Raw genomic sequence first — 18,439 nt, forward strand, 5'->3', positions numbered from 1 at the left:
CCCTTTAGCACAACAGCATCCCATTTGTTCAGCTCCACATTCTGGAAAGGTCTGTGGCTGCAGGAGCAATCCCTAGCTCAGCTGGCAGCAGGGGAATGGCTGGCACCTATCAAGTTGCCACCTTCCTCCCCACAGAGCCAGCGGCTGAATAAATGTTAATGCACCCCATAAATAATTCAGGCGGCTTCTCGGCTTACGGGGGTGTCTGCTCAGCCTGGCTGAGAGCCTGGGGGGGAAACCAGTGTGGCTGAGGCAGAAGCCCCGGGAGGGGCTGGCAGGAAGCATTTCTGCCCCAGCAGAGCTGCTGCCACTCCTCAGAGCGGGGTCTCAGGTGGGCTCCTGCAGGTGTGCCCTCAGCTGCTCCCAGGGACAGTGCTGGCCCTCCGGAGGGATCAGGATCAGCCAGGAGAAGCTGCAGAGCCCAGGGCAGTTTGATGTGGCAGTGATTTCTCAGGGGGCTGTGGGAAGCAGCAGTTTTTCTGTTTGGCTCCATCTGTCCCTGCGGTGCTCAGCTGCACCCTGGGCCAAACCTGTGAGATGCAGCCCGCAGGGTACAGCCTGCCCACTCCACGCTCAGTACTCTCATCCCTGGGACAGGCCCCAACTCCACAGGGTGCAGGGCTGCAGGGGGGCTCTGGAGGCTGTCGGGTTGCGCAGGCAGAGCTGAGGTGCCATCACTTGACACTGCACCCCCGTAACCCAAGCCAGGCCTCGGCGCCGTAACAGGACACGGGGCACCAGCACAAAGAGAAAAGCCACTTCCTGCCTGGCCTGGCCCTGGAAGGGATCATCTCCCTGGGGAGCTGGGGACAGAGAGGCTCCACGGGAGGCTGCCTGGCCCTGGCCAGGCAGAACACACTGATGGAGAAGGAGTAAATATGTTCAGTGGTCATGAACTGACTCCTGAAGTCTCCACAGACCCCCTTGTCTCCCAGCAGGGCCTGCACCAGAACGGTGCCGCTCAGCATCATGTCTTTAAAGCTTTCATCCCACTGGAGAGAAAGCCTGAGGTCCAGCAAAGATCCAGCCTCCTCGCCCAAGCCATTAATTCCTCATCTGCACTGCCAGGCCTGAATAAGTCCCTTGTCCTCCTGCACTGCTCCCTCAGGGCCATTTCAGCTCCTTTCTTCAGGTCCCTTTCCCACACGAGATTCCAGGTTCAGATTACCCGGCTCCCCTCCACGCTGCCGTGTGGGTGACCCCTTTATTCAAAGCCTTGGACATTTAATACTCCAACTGGAAACAGGGCTGGAAGAAAAATCAGAAGCCAACATTCCTGTTGGTTCCTGCAGGTCAAACCCCAGCCATGGGTGAGACAGGGAACACATTGGCTCAGCTCAGCCCTGACTGGAGCTCCTGGGAGGAGCAGGCACTGCTCCGGGTGCTGCTGGCTGGCAATTTGGGATGGCAGAGTTGACAGGGATGCTGTGGGGAGGGATCTGCCACCTCTGACACTGCTCAGCATCTCCAGTGAACCTCTTTTCTTTGTCAGTTCAAAACTGTTGAGCTCAAGGTCTTTCCTTGGATGGAGTAACTGCTCAGAGCTTACTCAGAGGAACATTTTCCTAGGTGGAAATGGCATTTTGGATGTGCCCGATTACCTTGGGAACAAAAGCTGTGGTACTCAATAACAACAAAAACAAACAACAAACAAAACCAAAGAAACCACCAACTTTTCATTATGATTTTTTTCGATCCCCAAGTAAAGCAAATTAATCTTTAACTAAATCAAGGTTCCCTCAATCTCATTTATTGTATTCTGACATTCAAAAATGTCATTACCAGCTATGGGAAGTTCAGAAAACACCACTCTGGGTTGTTTGGAGAAGAATAATTTGGCAGATTTGTCCCAGCTCTGGTTGTAAAGGCAAGAAGGAACATCCCTCCCCATGAGCCTCCCCTACAGCTCCTCAATCCCTGCTGATCCTGCTCCAGGCAGCGCGGCTGTGCTGGACACAAACACACACTGTTCACACTGTTCCTCATGCGCTCAGTCCTTGCACAACCCGGGAGCAGGGTCAGCTTTGTGTTTGCCCTCCTGGAGTGGGCTGTGTCTTCAGCTAATAAAGCAGGAATGTGAACACTAGGCCTGCACTGAGCTGTGCAAATAGGAAGTGTGTGGAGCAGGAATTCAGCCCCGTGGCACCTGGCTCCCTGTGCCACAGCCCATTCACACCCGGGACAGCCTGTTCATTCACTCCCAGAGCCGCCAGACCTGCCCTCACACACCAGCCAGGAGTGACAGCTGCCCCAGGCAGAGATTCCCAGTGCCACAGCCACCAGTACAGACCAGCTCCAGATGTAACAGCACACCCAGAGAGCTTGATGCTTCCTAAGCTCCAAAGATATTCCAAAATGGAGCTCTTCCCACGCTGGCCCTGGGGAACAGGGAAGCAGCAAAGCAGGACCTGCAAATGCTTTCCTGTCTGGAGCTCAGGCACAGCAGGTCTGTGCAGGACCCAAAACCAGATCCTTCACTAGTCCTGTGCAGCCTGGAGCATCCCATCCTCCTGCTTGGTGGGGAAGCAGGAACCTGGCAGATCCCAGAGCTGTGCTGCTGTAGAGCTGTGCTCAGACCATCACACCTGGCCCTGGAGGCTGGCCCTGACCTGCTGGCTGGCACAGCCCAGCACATGCCATGCTGGCAGGTTCCTATAAACAGCCTGTGCACAGCTAGATAACACAGAGATAACATAAAGAACTGGCAAGCTCCAGGAGGCACAGCCAGGACTTCCTTTAGGCTGCTCCAATGGATGTGCAGGCCAGGAGGTCGGCAGTGTGATGCAGGGAATGGAGGAGAGGTCCTTTGTGTGGCACTGCCAATTGAAAACAAATCCAATACCTCTCTGATTCCTTACAGACTGCTCCAAACTTGTCCATCCCCTTGTTTTCTGCTGTGCTTTCTGCCCAGCAATGGCTGGAAGCAAATCTAGGGAGGGATAGGGAGGATCAGGGAGGATCCTGTGTGATAGAACTAATTAAGCAGAGAAGGATGTGCACGGAGGGGAGGAGGGGGCCCTGCCTGTGTTTGTTAAGAGACACTTGTTGACACCACAACTGACCCAGTCCCGCACAGGGGAGTTTTTATTTAGAGGAGTTCAGGATGGAAAGGGATGGAAGGAGATGCAATGTTGGACTGAGCTTTGGCATCCTGCCTACAGCAGTCTGTAACAACCCCCAGCAGGTCAGTGCAGCACCAGGGCACTCCCTGGGGAAGCTGAGTCCCAGGGGAGCCTGTTTCCCTCCTCCCCAGGCAGATGTTCCCCACTGTGGATATTCCAGGTATATCACTGGGTGTCTGACTCCTACAACAGCCCTTTCTCCCAGCCCTGGCCCCACTGGCACATTGTGCTGGGCATGCTGTGCCCTCTGGTTTGGAGAGAGACCAGCCTGCTCCTGCCCTCCTTGGCACTGCTCAGAGACCTCAACCAATCATCCCAGCTCCAAGCTGGGCCCGTGGGCAGTTTATCCCCCTAGCTGATCTCTTGTGCTCACTAAAGGAGTGTTCACAGCCACAGGCCCTGCAAAAAAGGTGTTGCACGGAAATGGGGAGGGATCTTGGCCCTAAAGCCGTGGTTTGACTTCCTGCAGCAAGCCGATAACCCCGTGTGCACTTGCATCGATCCTGCTTGTTCTCCTTATTTATTCCTCCCTTTCATCCCTTCCGCTCCTTAATGTAAAGCCACACAGGGCGCTCTCCCTCCCAGACAAGATTTTGCCTCATCACTGGGATTTCAGCCCAGCACTGTTTTGAGCCCTTGGGTAAAATCCACCCTGTACCTCTGCAGGGGTCTGAGCTTTTCCCGTTTCCTCACCAGCACCAGTGGGAAACACCATTCCCATAGCCCTGTTTATCCGTAAGGTACTGGTGAGAGATAACAATCTTTGCTGTTTTCCCACACCTCTGGGTGTAAGGCAAGACTAAAACCACCTGGTTAGGAGAGAACTGAAGTGAATTCCATTAAAGAACCATTTTTAGGGTTTTTTCCCCCTCAAAGGACTGTGTTAGGGATCACTGGGCCAGATCCTGAGAGGCAAGAGATGAGACAGTGAGGGTGTGCAAGTCCAGTGTGTTATCCACGCTCAAGGCATTCAAAACTTTCTGGACCACCCATGCCATTTATGCAGTAAAGGTTTGGGATCAGCACAACTGCTCCTCAGGCCACAGCAGATCACAGCAGCACCTTCCAGGATCTCCAAGCAAGACAGCCAAAGGACAGGACAAAGCTGTATTGTTTTCCCCTCTCTTTGGCTCTCTTGGCAGACAGAAGGAAAAAAGGCCAGTGATGGTCACTGTGGGCCAGCTTTATCATCTTGGGATGTTTGCTGGACTGGTGCCACAGCCCTGGAGCTCTCCTTGCCCTTTCCCTGTGTTCTTCCCAGAGCCCTGCACTGCCACAGCCCCTGAAGGTCACAGCAGCACATAAACAGAGCTGCAGGTTGGGGCTGAGCTAACCTGGGGGAAATCTTCACTGTATTCCTGCAATGCTCACTTAGCACATGGGGATTATGGAATTCTCTGCCTCCTGGGGCAGGTGGAGGGTGGGATAACACCTGAGGTGCCTGTTGCAGGAGCTGTAGAAATGCCAAGTGTCCCGGGTGAGGGGTTGGATGAAATTGGTTCCTGCTGCTGCTGAGCCAGAGCCCATCCATCCCACATCCAGCAGATAAGGACAGGGCTGTGCACTAGGGTAGCAGGGAAGCACATGGGACAGGTGACCCTCCTCCTGAAGCCTTTCTGTGCAAGGCAAAGGATCCCCCTTGATCCAAGAGTCAGTCACAGATCTCCCTGCAAGCATCACTCACAGGATCCCAGAATGGTCTGGGTTAGAAGGGATCTTAAAACCCATCCAGTCCCACCCCTGCCACAGGCAGGGACACCTTCCACTGGCCCATGTTGCTCCAAGCCCCGTTCAACCTGGCCTTGGACACTCCCCAGGGATCCAGGGACAGCCACAGCTTCTCTGGGCAACCTGTGCCAAGGCCTGCCCACCCCCACAGAGAAGAATTCCTTCCTAAAAGTGTATCAGTACTAGCCCAGCTCAACCAGAGCCAGATTTAAGCGCAGGCAAATAAAGATGCATCATGGAAAGCTCTGCAGTTTTGAGTAAATAAACCCAAACCCCCTCTTTTCCTTTAAAGCACCCACGCTCCCCGGATAGCTGTGGCCCAAGACTGACTCTATTGTGATCTGCAGCCTGCACCTTTAATTCTTCCTGTGTTTAAATCAAAACTAAGTGCTAGGAAAGGAGATTTCAGTGTTTTGGCACCCTGCTGTCCCCGGAAAGCCAGGCTGGTTCCAGACCTCGTGGTTTTATTTGCCAGGAGGAAACACAAAAATAAAAGTTTCCATGGGTGTGGGGGCCAGGTAGAAGCCAAGGAGACAGGAGGGATTTCAGGAGAAGGAACAAGCAGACTTCTTAAAGAAAGGGACAGGAGAGAGAATATGCAGAAACACCCCATTTCTTGCCCTGGGCAGATTCTGGGACGTCACTTGAATGACATGGGGAGACAAAACAGAGGCACTTTGTTCTAGTTCTGCAACTCTTGGAGGTAATGCAGAAATTCCCCCAGGGAAAATCAACAGAGGGAGGGGAAACATCTGCATTTCTCCCTATCCCTGGCCTTGCTACTGTCTAGAAAAGGCTGCAAAGGGCTAAAGGGGCCTTTGCTCTCTGCAGTCACCAAGGGCAGGTGATAGAAAATTGGGCTATGCAGAGTTTGGAGGTATTGGCCAGTCCCCAAAATTTCCAAGGGCTTCTCCAAATATTTTCTCAGGAATTCATGCTGAGATCTCGCTTGACCAGGGCATGTGCAGCTTCTCTGAGCTTGGAGGAAGGGCCAAAGGCAGTGGAGAGGATCCCAGAGAGTCCGAGGGCAACAAGCTGCAGCTCCAGGGGCTGTTTTGCTGCCAGGAACACAGATCTGCACTAGTGTCCCTCTGGAAACCTCATCCCCCTGGTATTCCTTCCCTGCCTCAGGGACTACCAGCTCCCAGTGCAGTTCCAACCCTTCCTCTCAGGGCTGGAGACATTTGCCTGCCCTAATATAAACCCCCTTTGTTTCCAGACCACCCTCTTCAACCTCTTCCACTCCCTTTAGAAAAGGGATGCCTTTTAAGGGATGCCTTAAACTCCAGCTCTGCCTCCATCCCACATGGATGCAGTGCTCTCATTTCCATCAGTGTCATCTATCGACAGGAGAAATGCCTGGGCAGGAAATTGAGGTTACTGAGAGAAGAAAAGTGCCTCACATCAGCCCCGAATCCCTGTGGGATGCGCTGCCTGTGCCCTACCCCAGACCTTGCCCCACATTCCAAGTAGGACAGACTGCAATTAAAGCCCCCAGCAAACAGAAAATGCCAATGCGCCTTCCCTGCGAGCCTGAGGTGGGAAGTGGCTGTGCTGCAATGTTAATTCATTTATTCAAGGGCACTCTGGAATGGCTGAGCAGGGAGCAGGGCTGGGGGTCCGAGCCTTTTCCCCTCCCCTGTCCTCCCTGGTGCAGGACACCCTGGCTCAGAGATCTGCAGTGTCCATCATGCCTCTGTCAGCTTCCCCACCAATGAACCAGTGTTTCCACCAGCACACCACTTCTACTGGGGAACAGTCACCACTCCAGGGCTATCAGGAATCAGCCAGAGAGGCAAAACACTGCTGTGTTTTCAGCCACAGAGACACGAGGTGTGAAGTACTCGCGTGTCCTGCCGAGCTCGTGGCACACACCAGGCTTAAGGAGTGTTAGAGAAGTGCCATGGGGAGGCAGTGCCTGTTCTGGGGGGACACCTGCTGGCAATGCCTGTGCAGCCCGAGCCGATCTTTGCTCATCTCCTCCCATGGAAGCCAAGGAGAAATTAAGTGTAACAGAGATGCAGGGGGAATCTGGAGGAAAAGGTTCACAGTGCCAAGGTGGGACCCAAAGGGAAAACATGAAAATGCTGCCCCTGCACGTGTCCCAGGCCCTGATCCCAAGTGCCATTTGAGGACAACCAAAGAAATGCCCAATTCCCACTAGATGTGAGCTAAATCAAAGAAAAGCTGGAATGGGAGCATTCCAGGGGCTAGATGGGCTGGCTGGAAATCCCAGCCTGTTCTAGGCAGGACAAATCCAGGCACGAAGCTGCACATCACACATAGGGGCATCTGCAGGAATCCTGGCAGGCAGAGCCTGGAATACATGTTGACTCCTGTCAACTCACCCCTTCACCAGAAGATCCTGGTTTTAATACCTCTGGAAAGTGATGGAATGAGTTCCTATTAGGACAGACATTTTCTAAGCAGCAGCTTCTTTAATGTGAAATTTGTTAACTGAGACCATGTGTTCTGTGCTCAGAAAAAAGGGGAGAACGAGAGAGAATTCTGAGAAGGTTTTAAAGAGAGCTTTGAGTAAAGCACAAAGAAATTCAGATGAATATATACTACTTTAAAACCCAAGGATGTCCTCTGCTGGCCAGGAGGATGTTTCCAGTTTGGATGCTCCCAGATCACTCTGGGCCTGGATAGCTCCTCCTCTACTATCCAAGTAATTTAAAGGAATCCCTGGCCAAGGGCCGACTAAAAAGCAAGTCAGAGCTGGCAGGGTCAATTCTAGGAGGATTATGTTCAACAGCCTCATGGAATACCAAGCAATTTTTTTCCCTAATTGCTCTTTACTGCTGCTCTCCAGCAAGAAATGCAGGAAGTATTGAGGATGTGTTGCCTCATAGAAATACTGTACAAGAAACTGGGGTTTGTAGCTGATCCTGACAGCAACAGCCCTACTGGGGCTTGCCAGGAAAAACAAGAAAAGGAACTGGAAGCATCCCAGAGCAGAGAGGGTTCTTCTGGAGGACCATTCAGAGGGCTGTCATGTCCAAACTGGTGGGCTGTGGTTGGATCTTTCCTTCTCAAAACACTCCTCACCTCTCCAGCCCTCTTCCAAAATCATTCCTTGTCCTGGGATTCACTTTACACAAGGTTTAATTTGCTCCACAAACGGTGCTGAATCAAAAGATGAGCAGCACAAAGGAATACAACTTGAACATACGCTTTATACACTGAATTTTCCAATCCTTCTAACAAAAGCTAATGATGTCTTATTATTCCCAATATTCCAATTGGAGCTGGAATATCAGAAATTACAAGAAAACTGTAGAGCTGTAATTCTCAGACCTGATTCTTCACAGATAAACAATGAACCCTTGTTTTATTTTTTTATTATTATTATTTTTACAGAACAAAGGAAAAAATACTCCAATTCCAACATCATTATGCACGAGACTTCCCAGTACCATGTCCAGGTGAGCACACAATGGAGCACTGAGGGGCTGGGAGGCCAAGGGCAGGGAGAGGTCCTGGTAATGCAGTGTGTTCCCGGTGTCCTGGACCTTCATGGGGCCAAAGAGCAGTTGGGAATCTCCTTACAATTAAGGTCTTTGGATAAGGAGTAATTGGGTAGAGGAGGAGGGGGCGGGAGGAAATTCTGTTAAAAAGACAAGGGGAATTGTGTACAAGGAAAGAGGAAAACGAGAAGCTGCTGTCCCCTCCCTCCTCTGTGTCACCCTGTGCTTCAAACCCTCCTGCTCAGCACAGAGAGGTTAAAGGCAGAGTTCTTATAGTGGTTATAGGAACTCAGCTTCCCAAACAGCAGAGACCACGTGGACTATCAGCTCCCAGCTCTCCCCAGCTCCTTATCCTCTCCGGTACCTCAAAGCCCTCCACGCACTGCAATAAGCCAAAGCCATCTCCCAGTGTCAGGCACCCCGTCCACGGAGAGGAGCCAGCCAGGCCATCCTGGGCTCTGGGCCATTCCTGAGCACAGCACACTGTGCAGGCCAGGACACCGTGGGAATGGAGCTGCCCACTCACCACTCTGGAGGGAAGACACTTCATGAGGTTCATATTTAGTACATGGGGCCCTTCAAAACTCTAAATTTTAACTTTTAAAATGCCTGTTTGGAAGGTGGTCCTGGTTTCCGTGGGAGAAAGCAACTGGATGGCCTAGCAATCCCTCGTGGAGGCAGAGCTGGGACTTTACACAGTGCACGAATTCCTCATTAATTAGGCCTCATGCCACCCGTCCCTGAGTCTCTCCCCTGAACTTTGACCAAGGCCAACAGGATTTCAGTGGCAGGCACTGACATAAGATGAGGTTTCCTCACAGGAGGGATTTTACACCCTTTGAAATAATCTGATCAAAGTTTAATGGTGGATGGACTCACTGCCCACTCTTACAAAAGCTGCTGTATTTGAATATTGGGGTTTTAATGAGATAAAGCACAGACAGCAGGAAACTTCTGCTCCTCAATCCACCCATACCTACAGAAAATGGAAAATGGAAACTATTCTAATGATTGAGTCGACAAGTAGTTTCCCCGCCATGAAAATTAACAGTAAACAGCAAAGGAATTTATGAAGCTTGTAAAGCTGGTGGATAAAATAATAGAAGAGATAAGAATGCCCATCATGCCATATAAACCATTCTCCTCACTGCTCCAAAAGCAGAGGCCTGCCACCTCTGCACAGATAAGACTGACGTGGCAAATAACCTTTCCGTGCACTGTTTTACAGTTCCAGTAAGACACCCCGGTGTGTTTTCATACATGACTGCGTTGCTAATCTCAGCTCAGGCTCACACCCCTGCCTGCAGTTTTATTTAGTCAGTGCCTCACCCCATACCTGTGCTCAGTGAACACGCAAAGGGTCTTGCACCCTGCAGAGCTTGCCCTCTTCTCTGCTCCTTCCTCCAGGCTTTGGGAATCACCTAACAGCAAATGGGCCACCACAAACCCTATCCACCCCTAATTCCCACCAGCATCAGCACCAGAAAGAAGCTGCTTGACCCCTGACAAGGTTATGTCTGATCACTGGGAGAAGGCAGGAAGTCATAGGATCAAAGGGAGAAAAGCCAGGCAAAACTCATCTCTGTACTCCAAATGTCAGATCAATTTAGGACTTGCTGTAGAATATCTCCATTTTTCCAGCTCTTGCTTTGAAACCAGGCTGCAGGGCTTGTGCTACAGAGAGAACAAGAGTTTGCACTGCTGCCAGCTGGGCAGTGAAGGAACAAGGTGAAACAGGACCAGTTCCTCTTCCTGATTCTTTCCCCTTCTCTGTTGTCATCTGAACACGTGACCTGGCTGTGCTGTCACCAAGGACAACAGCTCGGCCAACAGCCAGGCTGCTCCGAGTCGCAGCTTTTCCTGCCTCGCAGTCCCCTCTGCTGGCAGACACATCCAGTGCTCCGGAGCTCAGGGAGCAGCAGCTGCCGCCTGCTGCTGAGCAGTTCCCTGCATTCTTGGAGCGGCCTCCACACACTGCTGGGAGGCACTAGCACCGTTTGGATGGGACACACCTCTCCTTTCCACAGCTGCCTCGCTGCCCTTCCCTGCCCAGCATGGAAGTTCTCCAGAGGAGCTGTTCCCAGAGCAGAGACCCCACACAGTGCACTTGACACAGAGGACTAACACTCACCCATGGCTTGTGTGAGCTCTCTGTCTGGCACAAATCCCACACGGGCAGGTCTGCTACACGAGACAAGCAAATTCCAAGTGTTTTTAGTTTGGCAAGTGAAGCTTAACTACCATATTTAAACTTCCAAGCCAGTTTCAGAAAGGCCAGGGCAGTAACTCGAGTGTTGGAAGCATTTTCCCCCCTGGACAGGGGCCAGAGCTGGTGGAATTGAGGAGATTAATATGCAAGTGGTGAAACTGGTTATGCAAACCCATTACAAAACCCAGATCTTTCACTGCCATGGCCAGGCTGGTACCACCAACCAGAACTGCTTTGTGCAACAACTCCTTCACGCCTGAGCTCTGAAGAACTACAAACAGTAGCAGAAGCCTTCAGAGATGCTTTCACCACTGATTTACACACACTAACAAATGTTTTCCTCCCTTCCCTCCCCACCTTCAGCACTTGGCCACCTTCATCATGGACAAGAGCGAGTCCATCATGACGGTGGATGATGCCATCCGGAAACTGATCCTGCTCAACTCCAAAGAAAAGATCTGGACACAGGAGATGCTGCTGCAAGTGAATGACAAGTCTATCCGGCTGCTGGACTGCGAGACAAAGGTACCTGGAGCTCAGTGGGAGCTGTAGGGTGTAGTGGGTGCCTTTCCTGTTCTACCTGGACAAGGCAAGTTCTGAGGAACCCAAACAAGGGCAAATCACTACCAAAATCCACTCCCGGATTAGAGCCAGCCCTGCAGCATGGGAGAGGGATGGTTTTAGCAATGACAAACTAAAGATCAGGACAGGGATCCCAGGAGTTCCTGCCAGGACAGTTCCCCCTCAGTTCAACCGTTCCCATCGCCTGACACCTTCCTCTTCCAGGAGGAGCTGGAGGACTTCCCTCTGCCGACAGTGCAGCACTGCCAGACGGTGCTCAACCAGATGCGCTACTCCTCCATCCTGCTCCTGGTGTGTCAGGATTCGGAGCAGCACAAACCCGACATCCACTTCTTCAACTGTGACGAGGTGGAGGTGAGCAGAGCCCTCCTCGTTTGTCTCGCTGCCTGCCAGCCCCTTCCTCCTTTGCCCCCAGTCCTTCCCAGACACACGCCCTTAAAAACATCCCTATTGTCTCTTTGAGGCGGAGTTGGTTCATGAGGACATAGAAAGTGCCCTGTCAGACCACAAGCACGGGAAAAAGATACGGCCACAGACACTCAAGTAAGTGCTGCGGGATACAGCTGGGAGTAACAAACCCAAAGCTGCTTCCAGTGGTGTATTCACACTCCAGTCTCTTGGAAACAGGATCAGCAGCCACTGATAGGTTCCTCTGTGACCTTTTCCTTGCAGGGCAAACCAAGAAAAGATCAAGCAGAGACAATCCATCCTCCCCCCGCCGCAAGGGCCAGCTCCCATCCCAATCCAGCATGACATGCGAGGCTCAGGGATGAACAGGAACAGGGTGGCACCTCCTTCCCAACATGATCCAGGTACTGGGAGCACTCAGGAAGTCTGTCCTGGGGACGGGAAACTCATGAACCCAGAAAGCCAACCCTCCTGGTCTGTGGTATAAACAAGTGTTGTACCCACTGGGCATCTTCTGCTCAGCAAATCAAAACTCCTAGAAACTCCTTGTAACAACATCTATATTTGGGGGATTCTGAAATTCCCAAAATAAGCAAAGGCCCCTAATAAAACTGAACCACTACATGAAGTTTGAACCAAGCATTAGTGATCTAAGAATGTACAGACAAGACAGACCTGGTCAGAGACAAGTTCCTGGCTCTGCTGACTTCACAGGAGCCAAGATTTCACCCTCAAAAATCAAGTGGTTTCCATGAATTCTTATAAAGTCAAGTGTGGAAATGCAGCCCTGAACTCTCCCCTGATTCCAAAAGCATCCTGACTTCAGCCCCTTTGAGTTGAGTTGAAAACAGAACAGAAACAAACTCTTTCTCTAACAAAAGCTCAAACTGATGAGCAAACTGCAAGCATCTGTCATCCCTGCCTACCACACCAGCTTCTCTTAGGATTCATTTCTAGTTTCAAGAAAAACATAACAGCATACTATCAGAAACTCCAAAACACTCCTTTCCCAGGATGGGATCTGAAGCCAAGCAGCTGCCCTGGCTCCTGAATGGAGAGCTTATTTCAGGCCCAGTTCTGCATCATGAAAGGAATACCTATGTTTCTGAGCTGGACCATGAATAAACACCTAAATTCTGATGCAGAGCAGTCCCCCTTACCTCTGCCCTTCCCAGGGAGCTCAGCACAGGGCTGAGCTTACACTGCTCCCATCAGCTGAGCTGGGAACTCACCCAGGCAGGATTTCTGGCTCTGAGAGCACAGAGCCCAGCACGAGAGCAGATGACAGGAGAGGGCTTTGAGTGATGCCTGTTTGCTGAGATCACTTCTCAAAACACGCCCTATTGCTTTCTCTACAAAACCTGTCAGCGCTAATCACTTCAGCCCCACACTTACAGATGACGTGGATTTTTCACGGTCCTTTGCCAAAGCTGCCTTCCCAGGTTCTCCCCCTCAGTGTATCCTGCTGTGCTGGCCTTTCAAACCACATTTCACTGAGCTGACAGAGTTTTCTTTTCACAAGGGGCCACCCCAGCAATTGTTCATGCTGAAATATCTCCCCTCACTGAGTGTGTGTCTTCTGGAAGCCAGGAGGTGCCTCTTTACCACCCATAAGAAACACTCGAGGCTGCACACAAGTTTGTACAAAAATGCTGATTTGTGCACAGGTCTGCCTAAACATCCATCATGCAGAATTCCTGGCATGCTGCTTTCCAGCAGTTCCACTCACTTCCAGGGGTTATCCCTTCTTTCTTAACTACTGTTCAGTTAAACTGGAACCTTAGGGAGAATGAAGGCTCCCGTGGAGATTAGAAGAGAGAGCAAAGTTAATCCAATCACACTTGACATCTGGTTCTTCAGTTCCTCAGCACAGATCCATCAAAGGCACAGGAGCTGCTGACTCAGGGGCTGGCAGGTCTCTGCTGGTTGCTCCTCCTGATTCATTCCCTGTCTATACCTGAGAGCAGGCAGAGTATTGACACAGGGGTTGGCAGGCAAGTGCTGTGACCTTGGAAGATTTAATCAGCAATTTTGATCACCTCCTGCTCCTTATGGTCTCCTGAGGTACCCTCATAACCCAGAGTAAACACCCAAGCTGGGAGTTACCATCCCATGGATCCTTGCCTTTAATGGAGCCTGTTTTCAACCTCTGATAGGAAATATCTTTTTCCCTCCTTGTTTGCAGACTATGAACGACGAAGCTCCAGCTCTCACGACCACGAAGAGTCCCGGGCCATGTTAGCACAGAAGATTGAAAAGGAAACGGTGGGTAACCAGGCCAGCGCACAGCCCACAGGCAGGAGGAGAGGCAGAACAGGGAGCAGACATTTAATGCATAATCTGGTCCTTTTTCAAACTGATATCTGCTGTGCATAAAAGATAAGGTGGCCAAAAGCAAAGCTCCATCACCGGGTTAGTTACAACATCCTCTGACCTGAGGCAGCTCTGCTGATTCCAGGTCTGCTCCTCCCCATCCCACAGCCTGGTCTTGGGTTATTTTCCAGCCATCCATTAGCAGGGGTCACTTGTCACATTGATAAGTACAGCACCCAGCCAGGCCCAGCTTTGTGTTTGGAAAGTGATGAATTCAGCTTCATTTCATGCCTGGATTGCCGATTCCTGTGCATTCTTCCAGGAAATGTAGCAGGCTCTGGGATTCAGGCTCCCAGCTGGGTGCAGCCCAGGCTCTCTTTCACCTGTGTCTCTGGGGTTTCTGTCCCCACAGCAAATCCTGAACTGCACCCTGGATGACATCGAAGTGTTCGTGGCCCAGCTGCAGAAGGCAGCAGAGGCGTTCCGACAGCTCAACCAGAGGAAGAAAGGGAAGAAGAACAAGAAGAAAGGGCCAGCAGGTACAGTGCAGCAGCTGGAACCAACAGGGAATACAGGGGCACAGGTGAAGGGGGGGACACACCTCAGCTCACATCCCACCAAGGCCAGATGGATGTAGCAGCACCACTCCAGACCCAGCCACACCATTTCGGAAGGTGCTGCTGGTCCATGGGGATCTCCCGGAGAGCACAGGGAGCCTAGTGAGGCCTCCACCACACAGAAAGGCATTTGGCTTTCCCTGACCCCTGGATTTTTTAGCAGTTCTATTCTCAGCAGCCATTTTCGGTGTGTTTTCTGCCCAGCAGGCAGATGAACCATTCCCAAACAGGGATTCTGTAACTAACATGCCCTTCTGTGCCCTTTCTCCTGGCAGAGGGAATGCTGACTCTCCGAGCAAGACCCCCGAGTGAGGCCGAGTTCATCGACTGCTTCCAGAAAACCAAACTGGCTTTTAACCTCTTGGTAAGGACCGCAGGGAGCTGCAATCCCATGCAGTGACAGGGCTGGTCCTTGTGCATCCCAGTAGCAAGAGTTCAGAGTGACATCTGAATAGAAAACACCACTAAGGGTCAAAGGTGTAAATTCCAGGTTCTTCACAACCCAGGACAAACATTGTCAGGCTGGTGCAGGTCTTTTGGGACCAGCTGTTAAACCAAAACTAGAAGCATGAAGTCCAGGATGGGACCAAGCAGCCAGAGGCTTGCAACACCTGAATCTTTGCAGATCCAGGCCTGAGAAGTCTCTCCCTGATATTAACTGATGCCCCTCATTGGCCCCCTATATTTCTGGCTCCTTCCTTTCTCCTCTGTAAGACCCTCTGTATTAAGAAGGGAATGAAAAGCAGGAGCATAAAGATGTTCCCAGTGCTGCCAGCTCTGCTTAGTGAAATGTGTGAGACCAGGAGGGTCACAAGCCAGAAGAAATTCTGTCAGCTCCGACCAAACCTGCCCAGCAAACACATCCCACAAGAACTTATTAGTAAGGAAACCACAGAGATTGTAAACAACCTCAATGCAGGACACCAAGCTCAGCCTTTTCTTTCAGAGGCCAGTATGAATAATTTGTGCCTGCTTGGGGCAAGAGCAGCTTATCTCCTGGGAAGAGCCCAGGGTTGACCATGGAGAAACTGGGAATCCATGGTGGAGCACTGCCACATTCCACACCACTGGTTGGGAAGTCCTTGAGAAGGGCCATTTCGTTTAGTCCCCTTGTTGCCATCAGTTGTTTCACACTTTCCACTCCATATTAATGTTTAACCACCAGCATTTAAAATCCTTTGCATTTCAGGAGCAGGGAGCCTGTTTTCCATGGCAGCAATGCCAGGAGCCCAGGACAGGAGAAGGAGCTAAATAGAAGGACAAATTGAAGAGCTTTCAGCTCAGCTGATCACTGCTAATAATACCCTATTCTTACAGTAAACTCACCTAAGTGTTTGCTCCTCCACTCCACCATAACTTACTCCAATAAATACCATTGGATTTGGAGCATTTCAGTGGCCAGGGCAGCTGTAGGTGCCACAGGCAAGGCCTTGGTGGAGATTTTTCCTCTTCAGCAATTTGGCAAAGGACCTACAAAACACTTGTCCTGTTCTTTTCATTCACGGAACTAGTGGGATTGCTACTCCCCAGTCACTTACCCTCCTTATCAGTCAGCAGCAATCCCTCCATGTGACAGAAAAGAGAAGGCACACTCAGGTCAGGGTTAACCCGGGTTTCCTTCCTCTTCCAGGCCAAACTAAGGAAGCACATCCAGAACCCCAGCGCTTCGGAGTTGGTACATTTCCTATTTGGACCACTGGAACTGGTAAATCCTATTTCCACCCCATTAATAAAGCCTGACTGTGAACAAAAGTGCCAGCCAGTTGTAGTTCCCATTGGGAATCTGCCTGCTCTCACCTTCAGGCAAAGCTGGCTCAGTATTTGCACTGAAAATAGGAAGCAGAAATCCTGACATGGAAAAGGATGAGAAGGGACACAGAAATAGCAAGATATTTTCCATTTTTTGAGGTGCCAGCTTGTGATGTCTCTACCAACAGATCATTTTTAGATCAGACCGTGCTTTGACTCCAATATAAAAAATTCTCACATTCCTCTGAACTGCTCAGTCTTCTTCAAATCTTTAGGCTAATGTTTCTTGAGGCGACTGAGCTGATCTCAGGATCAGCTTTGTCTTTGATTGTTGCTCCTTTGTGTGTCTCTGGTTCCATGTTTTGACCGTTTCCTGCAAATTCTCTCCTGTTTGTGCGGTCTGTGTGTAACCCAGATCATCAACAACTGTGGTGGCCCCGAGCTCGCCCGCTCTGTCGTCAGCCCACTTCTCTCTAAGGACGCCACAGATTTCCTCAGAGGACATCTGACACCCAAAGAGATCAACCTCTGGGATTCCCTGGGGGAGACATGGACCAGATCCAGGTGAGGACAGAGCTGCCACCTCGCCAGGTTCCTGGTGAAAGGACAGTTGATTCTATCAGGTCGAGGATGCCCTGATGCTCCTGCTTCTCCCTCACAAGCCCTCAGAAACATTCCTTGGGAATCTCACCTCATATTCCCGCTTCATGTCCTAGAGCCGAGTGGCCCCGAGACGCAAACATCCCCACCTACATCCCCAAATTCCGCAACGGCTGGGAACCACCCACAGAAATCTTCCGAGGAGCTCCCTGGGAAATAGACATCGGCCACCTGCAGGAGGAGGTTAGTCCTGTGTCCCTGTGATCCCCTCTTCTCCTTCCCCCTTCTCCAGAGAGATGGATCTGTGGGGGATGTAGTTGGTGTCTAACAAGCAGACAGCTCAAAACTCAGTTGGTTCTGGTCACTCCAGTTAAACACAGAATGAAACTAAGGCTGGAAAAGGTTAGCAATAACCAGCCATTCCTGACCAAAAGCCACTGTCACGTAACTGAGCTCCAGGGACACAGGTTTGCCTGAGGAACATTTTGGTGTGCACCTCATGGTGACCAAAAGCTTCCAGGTCATGACTCATCTACCACTGTCCCCCTCCTTTCCTCCCTTCCTGGTAACACTGCCTCCGTGTCTGCCTTCCCAGCTGTCCTCAGCCAACGGATATCCCTACCGGAACTCCTCGCTCAAGCGTGGCCAGGCGGCCGATCCGACACAAGCCGTGGATGCCTTCAAACAGAACGTCACCCAGCACGGGAACAGGTCAGGGATCCCCACGTCCCAGCTCCACCCTGGGAACCTCACACAACACCAGCACGTTTGGGCAGCTTGGAGCTCCCTCCCTGCCACTATTAATGACCCCCAAGAGAAGGTACAGATCACACAAGGAATAGCCCATGGAAGCACTGTCTGCTGTTCAATCACCAGCAGCTCTGCCGGGAAAACACTTCCAGAGGTTTTCCACCACAAGAGGCAAAAATATTGCCTGACCTCACTAGCCCACCCATAAGTCTCGTTCCCTACCCTCAGCCCAGCAAACTGACACTGTGGGTCAGGGGCCACAGGTGCTGCACTGCACTTTTGCTCTCTGTAAGTTTAGAGACATTGGAATCATGGAAACATAGGATGGATTGTGTGGGTCTTTATAGACTGTCCAGTTCCAACCCCCAAATTCCAACAGACCAGGCTGCTCCAGAATTTACAGATCAAAACCACAGCAGAATACCTTAAATCCAATTATATCAGCAAATAACTTATTTTTCTTGTTCACCACATCACAGGTCCTGGTGGGACCATAAAGTGGATCCATTAGGATCATTTCCCTTCTCCAATTCCAGTTTTCTCAGTTAGAGTGGGGAAAACACAGAGAATTTTGTTTACAGGAGTAGATTTAAGTCTGGGTTTAGTAACTATTAGAAAAAACACACAGGCAAACATGTCCACCTCCATCGGCACAGGCAAAGTACAAACAGCAGCACTGGAATCTTGGAATAGAAATTATCAGGGTGCCTTTGGCCAAGGCCACCTCTCCCCAGGACAACCCCCAGTCCCGGCACAGCGTGGGCTCACGGAGAGCAGCTGAGCAGCTCAGGTGTTGCACCTGTTTACCTGTCCTTCAAACTGTCAGTGGCAACTTTTCCTCACAGGTAACAGTTAAGAAAAAAAAAAAAAAACAAACCAAACATTCAAGTT

The 18,439-nt window shown here is 51.0% G+C and overlaps 1 protein-coding gene across 1 annotated transcript in view; it reads left to right on the forward strand.

The window, feature by feature from the left end:
- Positions 1-18,439, forward strand: part of EPS8L2 (EPS8 like 2) — a 46,827-nt gene that overhangs the window by 21,225 nt on the left and 7,163 nt on the right. The window contains exons 4-15 of the mRNA XM_027903725.1: positions 8,214-8,278; positions 10,893-11,054; positions 11,316-11,465; positions 11,575-11,654; positions 11,784-11,923; positions 13,705-13,784; positions 14,245-14,371; positions 14,725-14,813; positions 16,080-16,154; positions 16,614-16,762; positions 16,915-17,041; positions 17,394-17,509. Coding sequence (XP_027759526.1) covers positions 8,214-8,278; positions 10,893-11,054; positions 11,316-11,465; positions 11,575-11,654; positions 11,784-11,923; positions 13,705-13,784; positions 14,245-14,371; positions 14,725-14,813; positions 16,080-16,154; positions 16,614-16,762; positions 16,915-17,041; positions 17,394-17,509 — 1,360 coding nt within the window. The remainder of the gene's footprint in view (positions 1-8,213; positions 8,279-10,892; positions 11,055-11,315; positions 11,466-11,574; positions 11,655-11,783; positions 11,924-13,704; positions 13,785-14,244; positions 14,372-14,724; positions 14,814-16,079; positions 16,155-16,613; positions 16,763-16,914; positions 17,042-17,393; positions 17,510-18,439) is intronic.

Source organism: Empidonax traillii, unplaced genomic scaffold (assembly GCF_003031625.1).
Source record: "Empidonax traillii isolate 1590-97213 ecotype Southwest subspecies unplaced genomic scaffold, ASM303162v1 scaffold992:size1346157, whole genome shotgun sequence".
NCBI lineage: Eukaryota > Metazoa > Chordata > Aves > Passeriformes > Tyrannidae > Empidonax > Empidonax traillii.